The sequence below is a fragment of the Salminus brasiliensis genome, chromosome 19 (assembly GCF_030463535.1).
Source record: "Salminus brasiliensis chromosome 19, fSalBra1.hap2, whole genome shotgun sequence".
Taxonomy (NCBI): Eukaryota; Metazoa; Chordata; class Actinopteri; order Characiformes; family Bryconidae; genus Salminus; species Salminus brasiliensis.
This window is the reverse complement of record NC_132896.1, coordinates 15,017,608-15,032,958: the sequence shown is the minus strand read 5'-3', so window position 1 is coordinate 15,032,958 and position 15,351 is coordinate 15,017,608. Positions and strand designations below refer to the sequence as shown.

The 15,351-nt window shown below is 37.5% G+C and overlaps 2 protein-coding genes across 3 annotated transcripts in view; one reads left to right on the top strand and one right to left on the bottom strand.

The window, feature by feature from the left end:
• The window catches only part of mrpl11 (mitochondrial ribosomal protein L11), a 47,445-nt gene extending 38,932 nt beyond the window's left edge, over positions 1–8,513 (bottom strand). The window contains exon 1 of one of the 2 annotated variants that reach the window (XM_072663670.1): positions 8,464–8,513. The gene's annotated coding sequence lies outside the window, so the exon portion shown is untranslated. Of the gene's footprint in view, positions 1–8,402 lie in introns of both variants that reach the window. The other variant, XM_072663669.1, reaches the window with a different exon arrangement.
• Positions 8,514–9,106: 593 nt separating this feature from the next.
• Positions 9,107–12,327, top strand: pfdn6 (prefoldin subunit 6). Its single transcript, XM_072663563.1, has 4 exons — positions 9,107–9,291; positions 11,381–11,451; positions 11,582–11,706; positions 12,024–12,327. Exons 1-4 carry the CDS (start codon positions 9,228–9,230, stop codon positions 12,142–12,144), a joined length of 381 nt encoding a protein of 126 aa, XP_072519664.1. The 5' UTR covers positions 9,107–9,227; the 3' UTR covers positions 12,145–12,327.
• Positions 12,328–15,351: the final 3,024 nt, after the last annotated feature.

Genomic DNA, 15,351 nt, shown 5'->3' with positions numbered 1-15,351 from the left:
AGGACCAGTTATCAAATAATTCACAGTGGTTTCTGCAGTAGGACTAATAACCAAATGACGAATTTAGGGTTCAGGTTGTTCACTGAAAATACTCTAGTCACGACAACATTTTGCTATAGGTGGTCATCTTTAATAAAGTCTTAATAATAAACCATGAACAACAGAGTTAAATCACCTACTTCTTAGATCCAAACATACACTAGATTATAGCAAACTTGATACTAAATAAATAAAACAAACAAACAATTCCAGCCCTGCCCATTATCAATACATTTGAATACTGCAGGAAAAGTGACCAAACATGTGAACTAGAGCTGGGCAATATGACGATATTTTATCGTATTGTGATCAATTTTGTTATTGTGATAACACTATGCACACTATTTTCTAAGCATACAGAGTATAGAATTATTATTATTAGTGCTTAATAAACACTGATCAGCTGCAAGTTTTATTACAAACAGTGCCATTAGACTGGTTTAAGTAGATGAAGTAAAGCACATGCTGATGTACAGAAAAAGTATCTGCTGTATTTGCTGAAAAATGTCAATTCAAAGCATTGCTTTTCAGTGAATTTATCAAAATAATGTACAGGTCCATGAATCCAGCCTCTCTACATTTGCAGCACTTTTTGTTTTCATGTGTTTTTTTTTTGTTGTTGTTTCAGCAGCTTGTTTAAAGGCCACATTTAAGTTTAGTACCTTTTTATATAGAGAAAAAGTGAATGTGAAATTGCTGAATAAGCACTTTGTTTCTAAACTGCCATTGTTTCACTGAACTGAAATGTGAATTTTTATTTTTTTATTAGATTCAGTTTAGATTCCCTAATTGCACGTCTTTCTGCACTGTGTCAATTTAAATTTTGTCATAGCTCTGAAACTTTTCATTGTGCAGTTATTTTACCAGTAAATGCAAATTATAACTTATTTGGGATTACACCATAAATATCAGGATTTACAACTATCTATCCAGTTAATCAGTATTGGTACTTAGTATCTGCAGATACTTGAAAATCTGGTATCGGTATCGAAAAAGGGGAAATCAAGTGAAAAGTGAAGTGGTATCAGTGCATCCCTAAGAAAAACAGAGCTGAACAATAAAAAGGTAAAGCTGTCATTTCTGCAGTCCTTAAAACACTAATCTGAAAGTTTATGAACACTCTTCCAGAATTTGTTGCCGTTTAATTGAATCCATTTTTCCTTTTATCAGTAAAATGTCCCCTGTGCCACTGGATGCAACAGAAGCCCATAGGATAATCAATCCATGCTTAATAGTCTTTTCATGAAATTTTGCAACCTTTATTTCTCCAGATATACTTAATGGTTGCCAAAAGAGCTATATTAACTTCCTTTCAACATTTCTAAAATGCATCAGGTTTGTTTAGAGTAGTGAAACAGTGCACCACCACTTCAGAGTCTGCTAAATCTTCCTGAAGGTATTTTGCAGTCAAAGCATGCCACTGTGTAAATGTCAGTATCTGTTTAGTAAGCAGTAGGAGAGTGGGTAATTCATAGGGATGATTAATTTTAATCTGTTTTTTAATCTTTAATTGATTTATCACAAGAGCTTGTAGATAGAATTCTGTAGTATTTATTTTTTTAAATGTATGACTAATTGGAAAGCATGCTGCATAGACTGATTTGACAAGGTTGCAGGCCTACAGATGCTCCACCATGTTTTTATTGGAAAAAAATGCAAGACTTGTCGACGTTTGTTTTTGTGTCTGGCTTAGAATTTATGGTCAGACAAACCTTTTGCTTTTTGGTTTCAAAGCCTTCACGGTAGGGTTGGGCCATATGGTAAAAATATTGTATCACAATATTTAAAGACATTTTTCAAGATATATACAATTAATATCACGAGACGTGTAATCACTAACTAAATGCTCCAGGTTTTATAGCTGACAAACACTGTGTTTGACTGTATACCCACACATATACCACTCAAAGAACAGTAACAGTAATAACTGTAGGTCAAAGAAATGTGCACCTACTTACGGTTGTGTGAAAAACTACTTATCCCCTCCTGATTAATTCTGTTTTTGCATTATAGCCCCAGTGAATTGTTTCCAAAGCTTTTGAAGCTGAATTTATTATAAGGCACTAAAGACTGAATAAACTCAAATACAGTTTTTAAATGACTGTTTTAATTACTGAAGAAAGTTATCCATCACTCAATGGCCCTGTGAGAAAAAGCACGGCCTCCATAGTTACTAAATCAAAGAAGCAGCCGGAGTCTGAGAGAGCACAATAAGCCATGCTCTCTCTGGTTGGGTAGATGGTGCTCTTTCTCCTCATCACTCACACACAGCGATGTTGGCATAGGCATCTTTTAGCGGAGCTGGGGACCTGTTAGCAGACCTGTACGGACTGCATGTGTCGGAGGAGACGTGTTAAGTTCTGTTGGGAGCATTGCTGGTGCTAGGGGGAGCTGCAAAGGGGCGGGGGGTGGTTTTGTTAATTTTTCCCCTTTATTGCCGATATAGATATTGTGTGAATATTGGTACATTAGTTTAAGGTATATAAACTTAAACATTCAATGTGCGTATTTGTAGTAAAATAAGCCACAGTGAACAAAAGGTTTACCGTTATCTAATTGTTTTAATACTTTATTACAAATTACAAATAGTAATTTTTTTTTTATTTTAAATTTACTGTGAATATGATTTTTTTTGTCCATTCCACTCACTACTAGGAGAACCAAGGGAATCGAGCCTAATCAACAGCCATTTTAACATGTGAATAACTTGGCTAAGGATAATATATTGTGAATTAATATTAAGCTAAGAAATATCTTAAAATACTGTGCTTTGAAAAGGAAGCAATATTAAAAGTTTTTGACATACGCATTTTTTAAAGCTGTTTGCACACAAGATTGCCCAAGAAGCTCACAGAACTAGAAGCCTTTTACAAGGAAAAATAGATGACAATTCCCCAAACAAGAACTGAGAGGCTCTGAGAACTGGCTTTAAAAAGTCTTTGCAAGCTATGATCCTAGTCAAAGGGGGGCTTTTAAAGAAATTAAAGAATTGTCATCTTTAAGTTTACGCCTTCTGGAAATCAGGTCATCTTTTATTCAGTATCTAGACTATTAAATATAAAGAGGCTACCAAGGGTTCACTGAGCGATGTGGATTGCGATTGAGCATGAAGAATCTTTAAGTTGGCAAAAAAACCTTTACATTAACTTCCTTAAATTTTTAAATGGTTTCTCACACACAGCTCTTTTAGAAAAACGGTTCTTTTTAGCATCAACTTAAGCAACACTATGTTTTTTTTGTTTTGTTTTGTTTTTTTCCCCCCTTAAAATAGCAGCTTCAAAATCACGATCCTGCTCAACTGACTTGTAACAGGGAGGACATCACTGTTGTTTTTGCTACTCCGGGCTCAGCATGCTGCTAACTGCACTATGTAACTCTGGCAGGACAAAGCTTGCGCAAACTGTGTAACACTGTTTAACCCGAGTCATGTTTGTGTAAAGTCCTGTAATATTACTCTACACCTCAGTCCACACACTTCTTTCTCTTATGTGATGGTTCTGTATCTCTCAGCTTGTCCAGAAATGCATGTCCTAAAGGCCAGATTCACACTACACAATTTTAGCTGCTGACTGTTCTTGGAGATTGCCAACAACAGTCTCAGGTCGGAGGCCTATTGGCGTTTGCTTGGCACTGGCTCGGTTCATAAGTGTAAACCGCTGAAAGATGTGATCTGAGAGCTCAGAGTAAACACCAATGTCTCACATGTGCTCCCACAATTATCTGGCAGGTTTAATATCTGATCCTGTCGGCCATGAAAGTGAGAACTGTTAGTGAGACAATGAGAACTTGTGTGTTTTCAAGGAAATCAACCTGCATCACTCATCTCTTACAGACATTTTCAAAGACAAACAAAGCGTGTCTCATGCAAGGCATCATGGCGGGTTTCTCCTGGTCCTGCCCCTAAAGATCTTGCCATTTCTGAACCTGTGCCGCTGATCACTTGCATAGCGTGCAAACCACAATCTCTAAAGATTCCCAATCACGAGACAAGAGGTTGTGCAGTGTGAAGGCTGCCATCAAGGGGTGGGTCAAAGCATGAATTCCACTTCTCAGATGTAGAAGGAGCACTAAAGCAGAAATACCAAACTGTTGCACAATGCTGCTTAGAAGAACCTTTAATATTTAATGTTTATAATGATGCCTTTTGTGAAGGTTTCCTAGCTCATCATTTACCATTTATCAGATGATAGGATGTGAACTGCTCAACTTCATCATTTAGTACACCTGTCTGATAGCGTCTGCATTGATTATGCTTCTCATTACGCTCGTCCTGTTTTGTCATTTGTCACCGTCCACTGAAACTCAGTTGTAATTCTGAGCACAAGCCAAAACCCATGTGGAAATCTGCAAGCGAGACTTTTAATGACATTCTTATGCAATTCCCAAACCGTCAACACCATTAAAATGGGCCTAAGAGCTAAGTGGTCCAAATGTCTGCCAAGATTCCCTTTAAAATGTCAAATTTTTACATTTTTACTTTAAAAATACATTAAAACTAAACAAATAAAATGGCAGCTTTAATCGTATTGTTTGATCAATGCTATTGAACACGTTTCACCTGTGTTTAGCACAGAAGCTAGCAGTAATCTTGCACCTTTTAACCTGAAACACTCATGGTGGGTCAGTGACCGTTTTAGAAACGACAGCTTTTGAAGTGCAGCTGTCATCCTGGAAGTCACCACTCGCATCAGTATAGGAAAGATTCCTCATAGCATAATGTATTCCATCAGAGTGACTTTGTATTGATTTGATGTCAACTTTCCCTCTAAGGGGACAAGTGGACTCAAACCTGTCAGCAAAATGCCCCTACAGCATAAAAAAAAGCCACCACACTCCCTCACTACAGCAGCCCGGTACCATTTTCTTGGGGTATGCCAAATGCAGATGCCGATTTAGTTACAGATTCAATTGAAACACCGGCCAACTGAGAGGTCTTTATGACTGAAGCTCCCACCATCTGTGCTCAGAAAATAAACCCTCTTTTAAAAAGTTACTTGGATCTCGTCTTCTTGCCATCTAAATTCATCCTCATGGTCAGCTGGGTCTGCTCAGCATTTTTATCAATGCCACAGAGCATGATAAGATGTGAACAACTCAACCGTACCATTTAGCACACCTGTCTGATAGCATCTGCATTCATTATGCCTCTCATTACGCTTATCCTGTTTTGTCATTTGTCACCTGTCCGCTAAAACTCATTGAAACACATTGAAACTCAGCACAAGCCAAAACCAATGTTTTTAAATGACGTTTTCATGCAATTCTCAAACTGTCAACACCTTTAAAATGGGCCTACAGGCAAAATGGTCTAAATATCTGACTACAATATCTGATATAGACGATAAACCAGAAACACGAAGGGTGCAGCGTTTCAGCTATATGTACGTATTGCTATTATGAAGAAATTCTAGCGGAAACACTGGGGTGCATTATCTTGCATTAATGGGCCAAACTGAAACATGGCTTGGAGCACCTACAGGCCTATACCTTTCGCTAATAATTAAGTAGCAAGCTTACCTTACCTTAAAAATATAATCTTATCTAGGGCTCTCATGACGAATCAGTTGAAGTATTAGACATATAGGCTCTCTAGAAATAGCCAGTTCTCCATTTGGTTTGTATTGTAGAAGAAGCAGAGCCTGATTTTATATATTTATATATAAACATATACACAATATAATATATTTATATATAATATATACACATTATATATAATGTGGCATAATAATCTGGACATAACCTTATTACTTACATTTAAAAATGGCAGCTCTGATCTCATTATTAAAAATTTTTGGTCATTATATGTCAAAATTGGGTCATTTGTGTTAAACGAAAAACACTTGAAATTGTGTAAATGAAATTCTGAAATTGTTTAATATATCTCAAGCATGACAACACTAGTAGACAATAGGAGAACAAGTTCCATGTTTCAGACTCTCAACTTGACCTCCATCATTTTGTTAACTGTCATTTCTGATTAAAAACAACTACCTGAAACGCTTTGCTATCTTCTCACAGCCGTCTCTTAATGATAAATAAAGCATTATGAGCATCATTAATTTTGGCTCGGCTGCCGACTGTTTGGGAGTCAGAATACTTAAAAAGCTTCTCATCATCTGGACTATCCTAACGCGGATTATGAATTGTACAAAATGCTTAAAATGCTAAAAAATGTGTTCCTCTTCTACTCACTTAAGAAAGAAGACACACTGACGGGCAGATCTCCCACCTGTGCTGATGTGGATGGACCAGATGAGGTCATCAGTGAGGCGCTACACCGAGGAACTTAACACTGCTGACTCTTTCCACTTCAGCTCCATTGATGTGGAAAGGCCGAGAGACCACAACTCTGCAGCTTCCTGTAGTCCACAATCATCGCCTTTGTTTTGCTGATGCTGCGACAGAGATTGCTGTTATAGCACCACTCTGACAGCAATCTCTGTCTCAACATCAGCAAAACAAAGGCGATGAAAAAGGCGATGAAAAAAAGCGCCTCCTCTCCCTGTGATGCCTTAAGAAGCTTGGCCTGCATCCAAATATGCTCACCAATGTCTGCAAATGCACCACAGAAGCTGCCTGTGACCGCAAGGCCCTTCAAAGAATGGCAAGGACAACAAAATACATCATAAGCGACAAACTCTCGACAAACTCTCATTGGTGCCTCACAGGACATCTATCAGTCCCAAGTCTGAGGAAACCACATTAAGGTGGAACAGTAGTCACCCAGCATAGGCCTGTTTACCAATCCAGGAGGCATCCAGTCCAGAACAAACAGGATAAAGAACAGTTTCTACCCACAGTCCATCAATCTACTGGAAGAATCATGAAGCTGTGAGTTCAACCCCATTACTCTTGCCACTCAGTCATGTTATTACTATTATATTACACAACTGCTATGGACACTCACACTTTAAAAGTACAGTAAGCCTTACTGTACTCTTTCTGTAGCTTCATGAACTATTGAACTATTCACATTGACACTTTGCTGTTATTTTTTAACTTGTACTTGCATATTATTTTTATTTATTTATTGATGACAATATGACAACTTCAGGAGAAGGGAAAACCGTCCTAGCTTTTGATGGACGTCCAAGTCATTCCTGAACGTTTCTAAGATAAGATAATCCTAAAATAAAATAATCCTTTATTAGTCCCGCAGTGGGGAAATTCTCAATTAATTAGTCCATTTATCACAGATTTCTGAACCAACTGTACAGAACAAAAGTCAGATTAAAACTGGGGCTGGGCTATACAGAAATAATATGTCTTGTGCTGTTTAAAGACATTTGTGTAACAATCTTTATTGTGATATTCTGACACAGACAAAGCACATCTATAGTGGCGCATTCCTTTAAAACAAAACAAAAAAAATGTTCTCAGATACATTGATTTTAATCAAACTAATTACACTCTTTTGAATGATATGTGCACATATGCTAATAAAGACACATCACAAGTGCATCACAATAAAATATAGTTTATATATATATATATATATACACACACACATACGTATATTATATATATTATAATAATATTATTATGATATTGCGCACTCATTCAAATTATAGTAAAGTAAAAAACTGCAAAAATGGATATACAATTTTGCTTGACAGCAACAAAATGTTAGTCTTAGGTCTAGGCTGTACTACAAGGGCATCAGGTTACACAATATAATATTATTTAGAGCAATACTGACACAGTGTAAAGAACACAGATTCACATTATGGAATACAGGGATTTTATGGGACAGCGATCCTGTATCCTGCTAGTGCTCGTTACCTGAGCCTCACAATGCCCAGTCCTCCCATGCACAGGCCTCCCATGCCCAGTCCTCCCATGCACAGGCCTCCCATGCCCAGTCCTCCCATGCACAGGCCTCCCATGCCCAAATATCCCATGCCCAGACATGCAAAAATGACAAACCTTAACTTGACTATTCACACAGCAACAAAAAATGGGGTGCCAGTCAAACTGTTTTGCATGTCACTGTAACATCTTACACTTTTTATTTTCTCCTTTCCTGTTTTTCAGGGCTAAATGTGAAAGCTTTTTCAACAAAAGTCAAACAAGCAGGATGTGTTAATAAATGTGTGACTGGACACACTAGAAGGGGAATGTGAAGTATCTGCTGATCGTTAACAAACACAACCTAAACCCATATGAACACACAACACACCTGTGCTAGGTAGTGCTGCTACTGACTATGTAGTAAGGCATGGCAACACTTCCATGAAGCAAACACTGAGCATCACACAACCATCAAACCCTCCATCCCCCTGCAGCCAGGTTTCACCTCAGAGTGTACAGCAGCAAAAGCGCTAAGATCTGTTGTTTAAAGACTGAGCGTAAAAACACGGTACCTGGTGGAGCGACTTCTGTGATCACACAAACACGAAAAGACCTTCACATCAACTCACATACTATTCAAACCATGTGAGCTGCCATGTTGCCGGACTGCTGTCACGCTGAGGTCGCTGTATGAGCGGTGAGAGAGCGCCGCCTACCGCGCAGGAGGAGGAACTATCTGTCCTACACATGATTTTCAAACCATTAACATTTACAGTCACTTACATAACACACAGCTTTACCAGTAGGAATTGCATGTTAGTATGTAAGACTTATTATTAATTCTCAAGTGAAAATTGTATTGTATTAGTTTTTAATTAATTTAAATTAAATTTTAATTCATTTTCGACTAAATTTGATTTTGGAATTGTACTTATTAAATATTCACTTCGATTACTTAATTGTAAAAATGTATATTTTAATTAGTGATCAGTAATTTGTGTAATTTTATAGGTGTTTAACATTGAGATTCTAATATAAGTAGTTAGCTATATAAGCTATATTACGTCAAAATGTGTTTTGAGGTGTCTTGTGTGTGTTTTGTTTTTTTTAATGTGTATAATGAGTGTTTTTATGTTTTACATTTGTTTGGGGTGTTTAGGTGTGTTTTAAGGTGATTTGGTGTATTTAAGGGGCGCTTTGCTGGTGTTGTGTTTACGGTAACAAGAACAGCAGGGGGCGCTCTGACTCTGCTACCAGACTAGACGCAGGATGATTTCGTCATTATCGCTGCGCCCACGTCTAGTGTGCATGGCTGAAGAGTGAAATCGGCGTATTCAGCAGGTTTAAATACATTCTTCATATTTAATAACTCTGCATAGTGTACGTCGACTGTCAGCATGGCAGACGCGATACAAAAGAAGCTGCAGGCTGAACTGGAGAAGTACCAGCAGGTCCAAAAAGGTAGCTATGTGTGTCCGTGTGTGTGTTTGAGAGAGCGAGGCAGACCGACATCGACTCCGTGAAAGAGAGAATACACACCCTGTTCTTCACTGTCTGTAATAGAATCACGAACTCGTTATAACACGATGAGGGTTTTTTTCCAGTTAAATAAAGACATTATCGTCTGTTTTCATTAGACAGTAAACAGACGTAGTGCTCGCTAAATTACCTTAAAAATATAAATACAATATAACACAATAATACAATACAATAACACGAAAAATCAATACATTTATGAGGTGTTTGAGCCAAATTGCCATTTCAAATTCTTAAAATGCAAAAAAGCGACATAATTACATAAATATCTGCATCCATTGGTAAGAAAAACGCTGTCAAAAATGGCAAATTTGGTTTTGACTAGCTACAAACTTGATGAACATGATAACCTGAACTATATTTACATGAACAAATGTATTAATATGAAATAAATATTAAAATTATATGGAAGTGAGCTTTTTGTTTTGATTGGTTGTGCAGTATGTAACGCTGTGTTAAAGCTAGCTAACCCTGCTGTGTGGAGGCTGCTCTCCCTATGGGTTATTTGCATGTTTCATACTAGAACTGTATTATTTCCACCAAGTGGGTGAGTTATACATATATTGCTGTGAATTATACTTTAACATAAGCAACATTTATGTATAATTTTTTACCTTAAAACAACAGTTTCAAAATCACGCTGGCCTGCAATAGGGAGAATAGCATCTCTGTTGTTGCCATGCCAGGCTCAGCACACCAGCCACTGCTTCACTAACAGTAATTATAATACTGTTAGTATTATAGTTAATAATAAATAGTGTCATTGGTGGTGGTACCCCAGACTCTGAACGCTGCTAACTGCAGTATGTATTTTTGGTGACTCGGGCAGGTCAACGCTTCTGAGAACTGCATAATGCTGTGAAATCAGTCATATTTGTGTAAAATCTGGTCATATTTCCATGTGAAACCATTATTGTAGTCACCTCTGTCTTTACTAGCAAACAGCTTTGCGCTCGCTTATTTACAGTGTTGAAAATTTGAGTGTTTTAATTTGAGGGATTTAAATGAGCCTGGCAAAGGACCTGGCAAAATTTCATGTTAATGATGCAACAAATTGCAAGTAGTATTGCGCTCTGAAATGACATTTATGTAGTTTGAGGAAAAAAAATGACTAATAATATAATATATAAATTATAATATATAAATTAGACACACTGGAAAACTAACACAAACAATACACAATAAAGTTGTTCATTTTGTTTAGCAGATTGCATGTACTCTCAGGCTGGCCAGCTCAAGCTGGTTAAACTGGTTGACCAGCTTAGCTCTTGACCAGCATATTGTATATTTTTGTTTAAGCTTTATGTTTTAACTGGTCTACAAGCATGATCAACCTGATCAAGCTGGATGACCAGCATGAATAAAATCAACATATGTAACATACGCTATGCTGGTCAATAGCTGGTTATTCAGCTAGCTTGTGTTATAGGGTATAGGGTATGTTTTCATTTGGATAACCAGCTTTCAATCACCCTGACCATCAAAGATCAGTTTACACCATCCGAACCCGCTACCAGCCACCGCTGATCTTAAGATGAAGGTTTCAGCAGGGCTGTAATACTTGTTTACTTGTGTCCTATAGTAAACTATTACAATTTTTGATTGTTTGTTCCAAATCAACCATTTCTGCCTGTCCAGCTTGCATTTTTTTCTGCCTGGTCAGTCTGCCAGCTTATCCTTTACTGCGTGAAATCTTGGTGTCATTCTTGACCCGAGTCTCAGCTTTGTTTCTCATATTAAATCTCTGACTGAGTCTGCATTTTCCCATCTTTGCTTCCTTGCACCTTTCACTTTCTTTATGTTGTTACTGTTATTATGGTAATTGTCCAGATGTACTATACAATTCTTGTGGAAAATATTGTTTTACTCTGACACCAGTAAATGTCAGTTTTTTTTGTTTTTTTAATCACTTAACATTTATTTGTTTACTTAAAAAAAAATTGTTTACATGTTGTTGGCAATACAATAAACATGGAACCCTCTGTGATGATCTCCTGCACATTTCACATTGCAGACGTCAGTAAAAGCATGTCAGCTCGACAGAAACTGGAGGCTCAGCTGACGGAGAATAACATAGTTAAGGAGGTAAGGAGAGGAGTATGAAGAATTATCAGATGTTTGAAATCTGACTTCTTGTATCTTGCGTATAGCTCTGAATAGAGCTGCGATGTGGCCTGACAGTGCTTTACTGGAATGCCTTTTATTTGTGTTTCAGGAGCTGGATTTGTTGGATAGCCAGAATACAGTTTACAAGCTAATTGGTCCAGTACTGGTGAAACAAGATCTAGATGAAGCCAAAGCAACAGTGGGCAAAAGACTGGAGTATATCAACGGTGAAGTGTAAGTGTAAGAGTTGTGAGAAACTGTATGATGCAGTGTGGACTGGATGTGTTCAGATTAGTTGTTTTCAGTGCTGTGTAATAACAGTGGTCTTAAATGTGACTGTGCAGATTCAGTGACATTATGCTTGCACCTGTGTCCCTTTTCTATCAAACAATGGTGCGAAATCTTTTGTATTAGTATTCTCCAGTAGTAGCAACGTTTTGCCAGACAAACACACATTACATATTTGTCTGAAGCAGTATTATCATTATGCCAGTCATACAGCATAAACCTGCATTTAATCTATGTCTGTGGAACCCATGCTTTCTTTTCAGCCAACGCTATGAAACGTTACTGAAGGAGATGGAGCGAAAGTCTGAACAGCACCGAGAAGTCCTAGCCAGCCTGCAGCAGGAATACCAGCGTGCCCAGGGCAACCCTGTTGCAAAAGCTTGAACGATGAGTGGATTATGAATACGCCCTTATGTTTAGACAGCTTATGTTCCTTTGGCTCCCATCATGCCGCCTACCCTTACAGACCGATTGTTCATGCTTATTCAGCATTTCACTAAAGAGACTGTTTGAGTTTTTGTTTGCCAATATTGTGAATAAATTTTGTTTATGTGAGCTGAACCTTCAGTCACTTGTCTTGTGTAATATTTAAGATTTCTTATGTTCATGATTGCAAACCCCAATTTACAAATTTATAGAAAATAGTCACAATAGATTATTGCAGAAGTGACCTGCTTATTTATCTCTCTCTCTCTCTCTCTCTCTCTATATATAGCTCAAGACCCAGGTAATGCAGTATTTATATTACTTTTAATTAGTGCCTAATACATTTTAATTGAATTAGAAATAATCTTTGTTCAACATTTTAATTTAATTGCTCACTAAGTAATATCTGGACCAGGCTGAAATTTGAGCCGGGTATAAGTAGTGTGCTTTCCATGTCCAAGCATAAAGTGTATCTTAGAAATTTCTGTAACTTTTAAGTAGCTTCCCAAATTTCTACTGCACATATGTACAGTGGGGAAAAAAAATTTAGTCAGTCACTAATCACTAAAAGTTCTCCCACTTAAAAAGAGGAGAGAGGCCTGTAATTGACATCATAGGTAGACCTCAACTGTGAGAGACAAAATGAGAAAAAGAAATTCTGAAAATCACATTGTCTGATTTTTAAAGAATTTATTTGCAAATAATGGTGGAAAATAAGTATTTGGTCACCTACAAACAAGCAAGATTTCTGGCTGTCACAGACCTGCAACTTCTTCTTTAAGAGGCTTCTCTGTCCTCCACTCATTACCTGTATTAATGGCACCTGTTTGAACTCGTTAACAGTATAAAAGACATTTAGCAGGAAGAAGCCTAAATTATTACTCAAAGTTTTGGAGCTTTGCATAAATGACACTGTGCGTCCTTTAAAACCACAATGCCACAAGATTTAAAATTAAAACTATACATTTAGACCTATTATGTAGATTTCAATGTGTTATGTGTAAATTGTGTGTAAAGTCTAGATAATTAAATCAAACTTTTATTTTTTTCCATCTCTTTGAGTGCAAAAAGCCATTTTAGATCAACATAGAGGATTTAAATCAAGTATTAATCCTCATACTTGCAGACTTTTTTCCTCAATAAAAATAAAAGAATGAATAAATGAATACAATAAAGATGTCCTGTAACTACTTTGTAGTTTGATATTTTAAAGTTTGGCTGATGCTCTTAACATAACGGCTTGGAGTGAGTCATGTTCCACAGGTAGGCAAAAAATGTATTAGGTGTATTAGGTGGCCCAATGGCTTATATAAGTGTAGTGTTTGTGTTTGACTAGCCAGGGAAGCAAACCCCAGTCTGCCATGGGGAGGCAGTGTTGCTACACACTACACTACACCAAGCACTATGTTAGTCATGTTTGACTAACAAACAATATGAACAAAAAGAAAAGGTTAAACAGTGTACAGACCAAATTATTTATTTAATAATGTCCTTTGAAATCAATATTCTGTCATTTCTAGTTGTTAGGATCCACATATTGTCTTGCAACCAGTACTCAACCAGTGTCCTGTCTTCCTGGCTATAAAATGTATTTCCTGGCCAGTGAGAATGCTGAGATATTACAGTCATCATGTAGTGTTTCTATTATGAATCTTAGCTATCATTTCCTATGATACCCACAGGCAATGTGCTTCACTAGCATACACAGCCTCGAGCTGATTTCATATCGATTTGAGAATCCCAAAACAGTTAATTGCACTTGCAGTCATCATTAGTATAATCCAGCTGTAGGGAAATCATGAGATTATCAAAGGACAACACATTTTTCCATCATCTTGGTATTAAAAACATCAGTAACCCCAGCACAAGAAACAAGGCATTCAGATGAAAGCAGCTGAAGGCAGTGTATCCCAGGGAAGCGCATTGCCTGTCAGTGTGAATGATGAAATAATGGATCCATATTGGAAACATCAGATGGCGATGGTGATGCATCTGCAAAGTTTATGTGTGAGCCAAACCTTTTTGATGGCCTTTAAGGCAGGATTTGTGGATGGATACTTTTTAATAAAATATTTGGAAAGGCATTTAAGTATTAGCCAGTTATTAGCCATTTGGAGCTCATTGTGTATTTTTTAAAATACTTAAATGATTCATGGGTGTGGTTTCATTTTTTAATGGTTTCATTTTTCGGGTAAAATTACATTTCAGGATTGAATGATTTCGCCATGCATGCACAGCTTGTTCAAGGTTCATTCACAGCTTTCCTATGATAATTTAGCTCATGGGACTGTGAGAGCCCATTGTGATTGTGAGGTATACTTTAAATAATTATCCTAGAATAGAAAATAAACCATCCCTTAGCTATCCTTTAACAGGTGGTTTGGTATTTTATGGAATCCATTCTTCCCTCCACCCGTGCATTATTGCTGAAGCCACTGGCAGCAACACAACCCAAAGCAAGCAAAATCCACCCCTTTTTCACAGTTGGCTAGGTGTTCTTTCCATGACATGTTGTTCCTTTTTCCGCCTCCAAACAAACCTTTGCTGATTGTGGCCAACAAGGTTTATGTTGACTTCATCTGTCTAGAGCAATCTTTTGCAAAACTCATCTGCCTTGTTCTAATATTCTGTTGCATACTTCAAGAGTTTTGTGACTCGGTCACAGTTAAGATTTGCTTTCTATTACTCTTCCGTAAAGTTTATGTATGTTCGGGTTCATGGCAGTCATATGTGGGTTTTAATTGCCTTGTCTTACTTGCCACATTAGCATTTATCTCCTAGATTTGTCATGGTCCTCCAGATTTCACATTGACTTCCACAGTTCCCCTGAACTGGCATTTTTAATGAACAGTATAACTGCAAGCTAAAAGCACTTGGCCAGGGTTGCCCAAACTTTTGCACACTTACATCGGAAAGCTGTTTATTGACTTCAGCTCAGCAATAAAACCATCGCACCCCAGAACTGAACAAACTCCACTTACATGGTCTAAGCTCATCACTCTGCAACTAGGTAACAGTTACGCAGACAGGCCTCAGACAGCTGGGATTCAGAACAAGGTCTCCTGCTCTTTTGCCCTGAACACCAAAGCCCTCCAGGATGTGTCCAGAGCCCTCTGCTCTACACCCTGCTCACCCGAATTTGCTGATGACATGACTCATTATTGT

What these genes read in the sequence shown, in the direction of transcription:
- pfdn6 (XM_072663563.1), top strand. Translation starts at nt 9,228, where the DNA reads ATGGCAGACGCGATACAAAAGAAGCTGCAGGCTGAACTGGAGAAGTAC. An exon ending in GTACCAGCAGGTCCAAAAAG is followed by an intron (nt 9,292 to 11,380) that starts GTAGCTATGTGT and finishes TTCACATTGCAG; the next exon opens with ACGTCAGTAAAAGCATGTCA. An exon ending in AGAATAACATAGTTAAGGAG is followed by an intron (nt 11,452 to 11,581) that starts GTAAGGAGAGGA and finishes TTTGTGTTTCAG; the next exon opens with GAGCTGGATTTGTTGGATAG.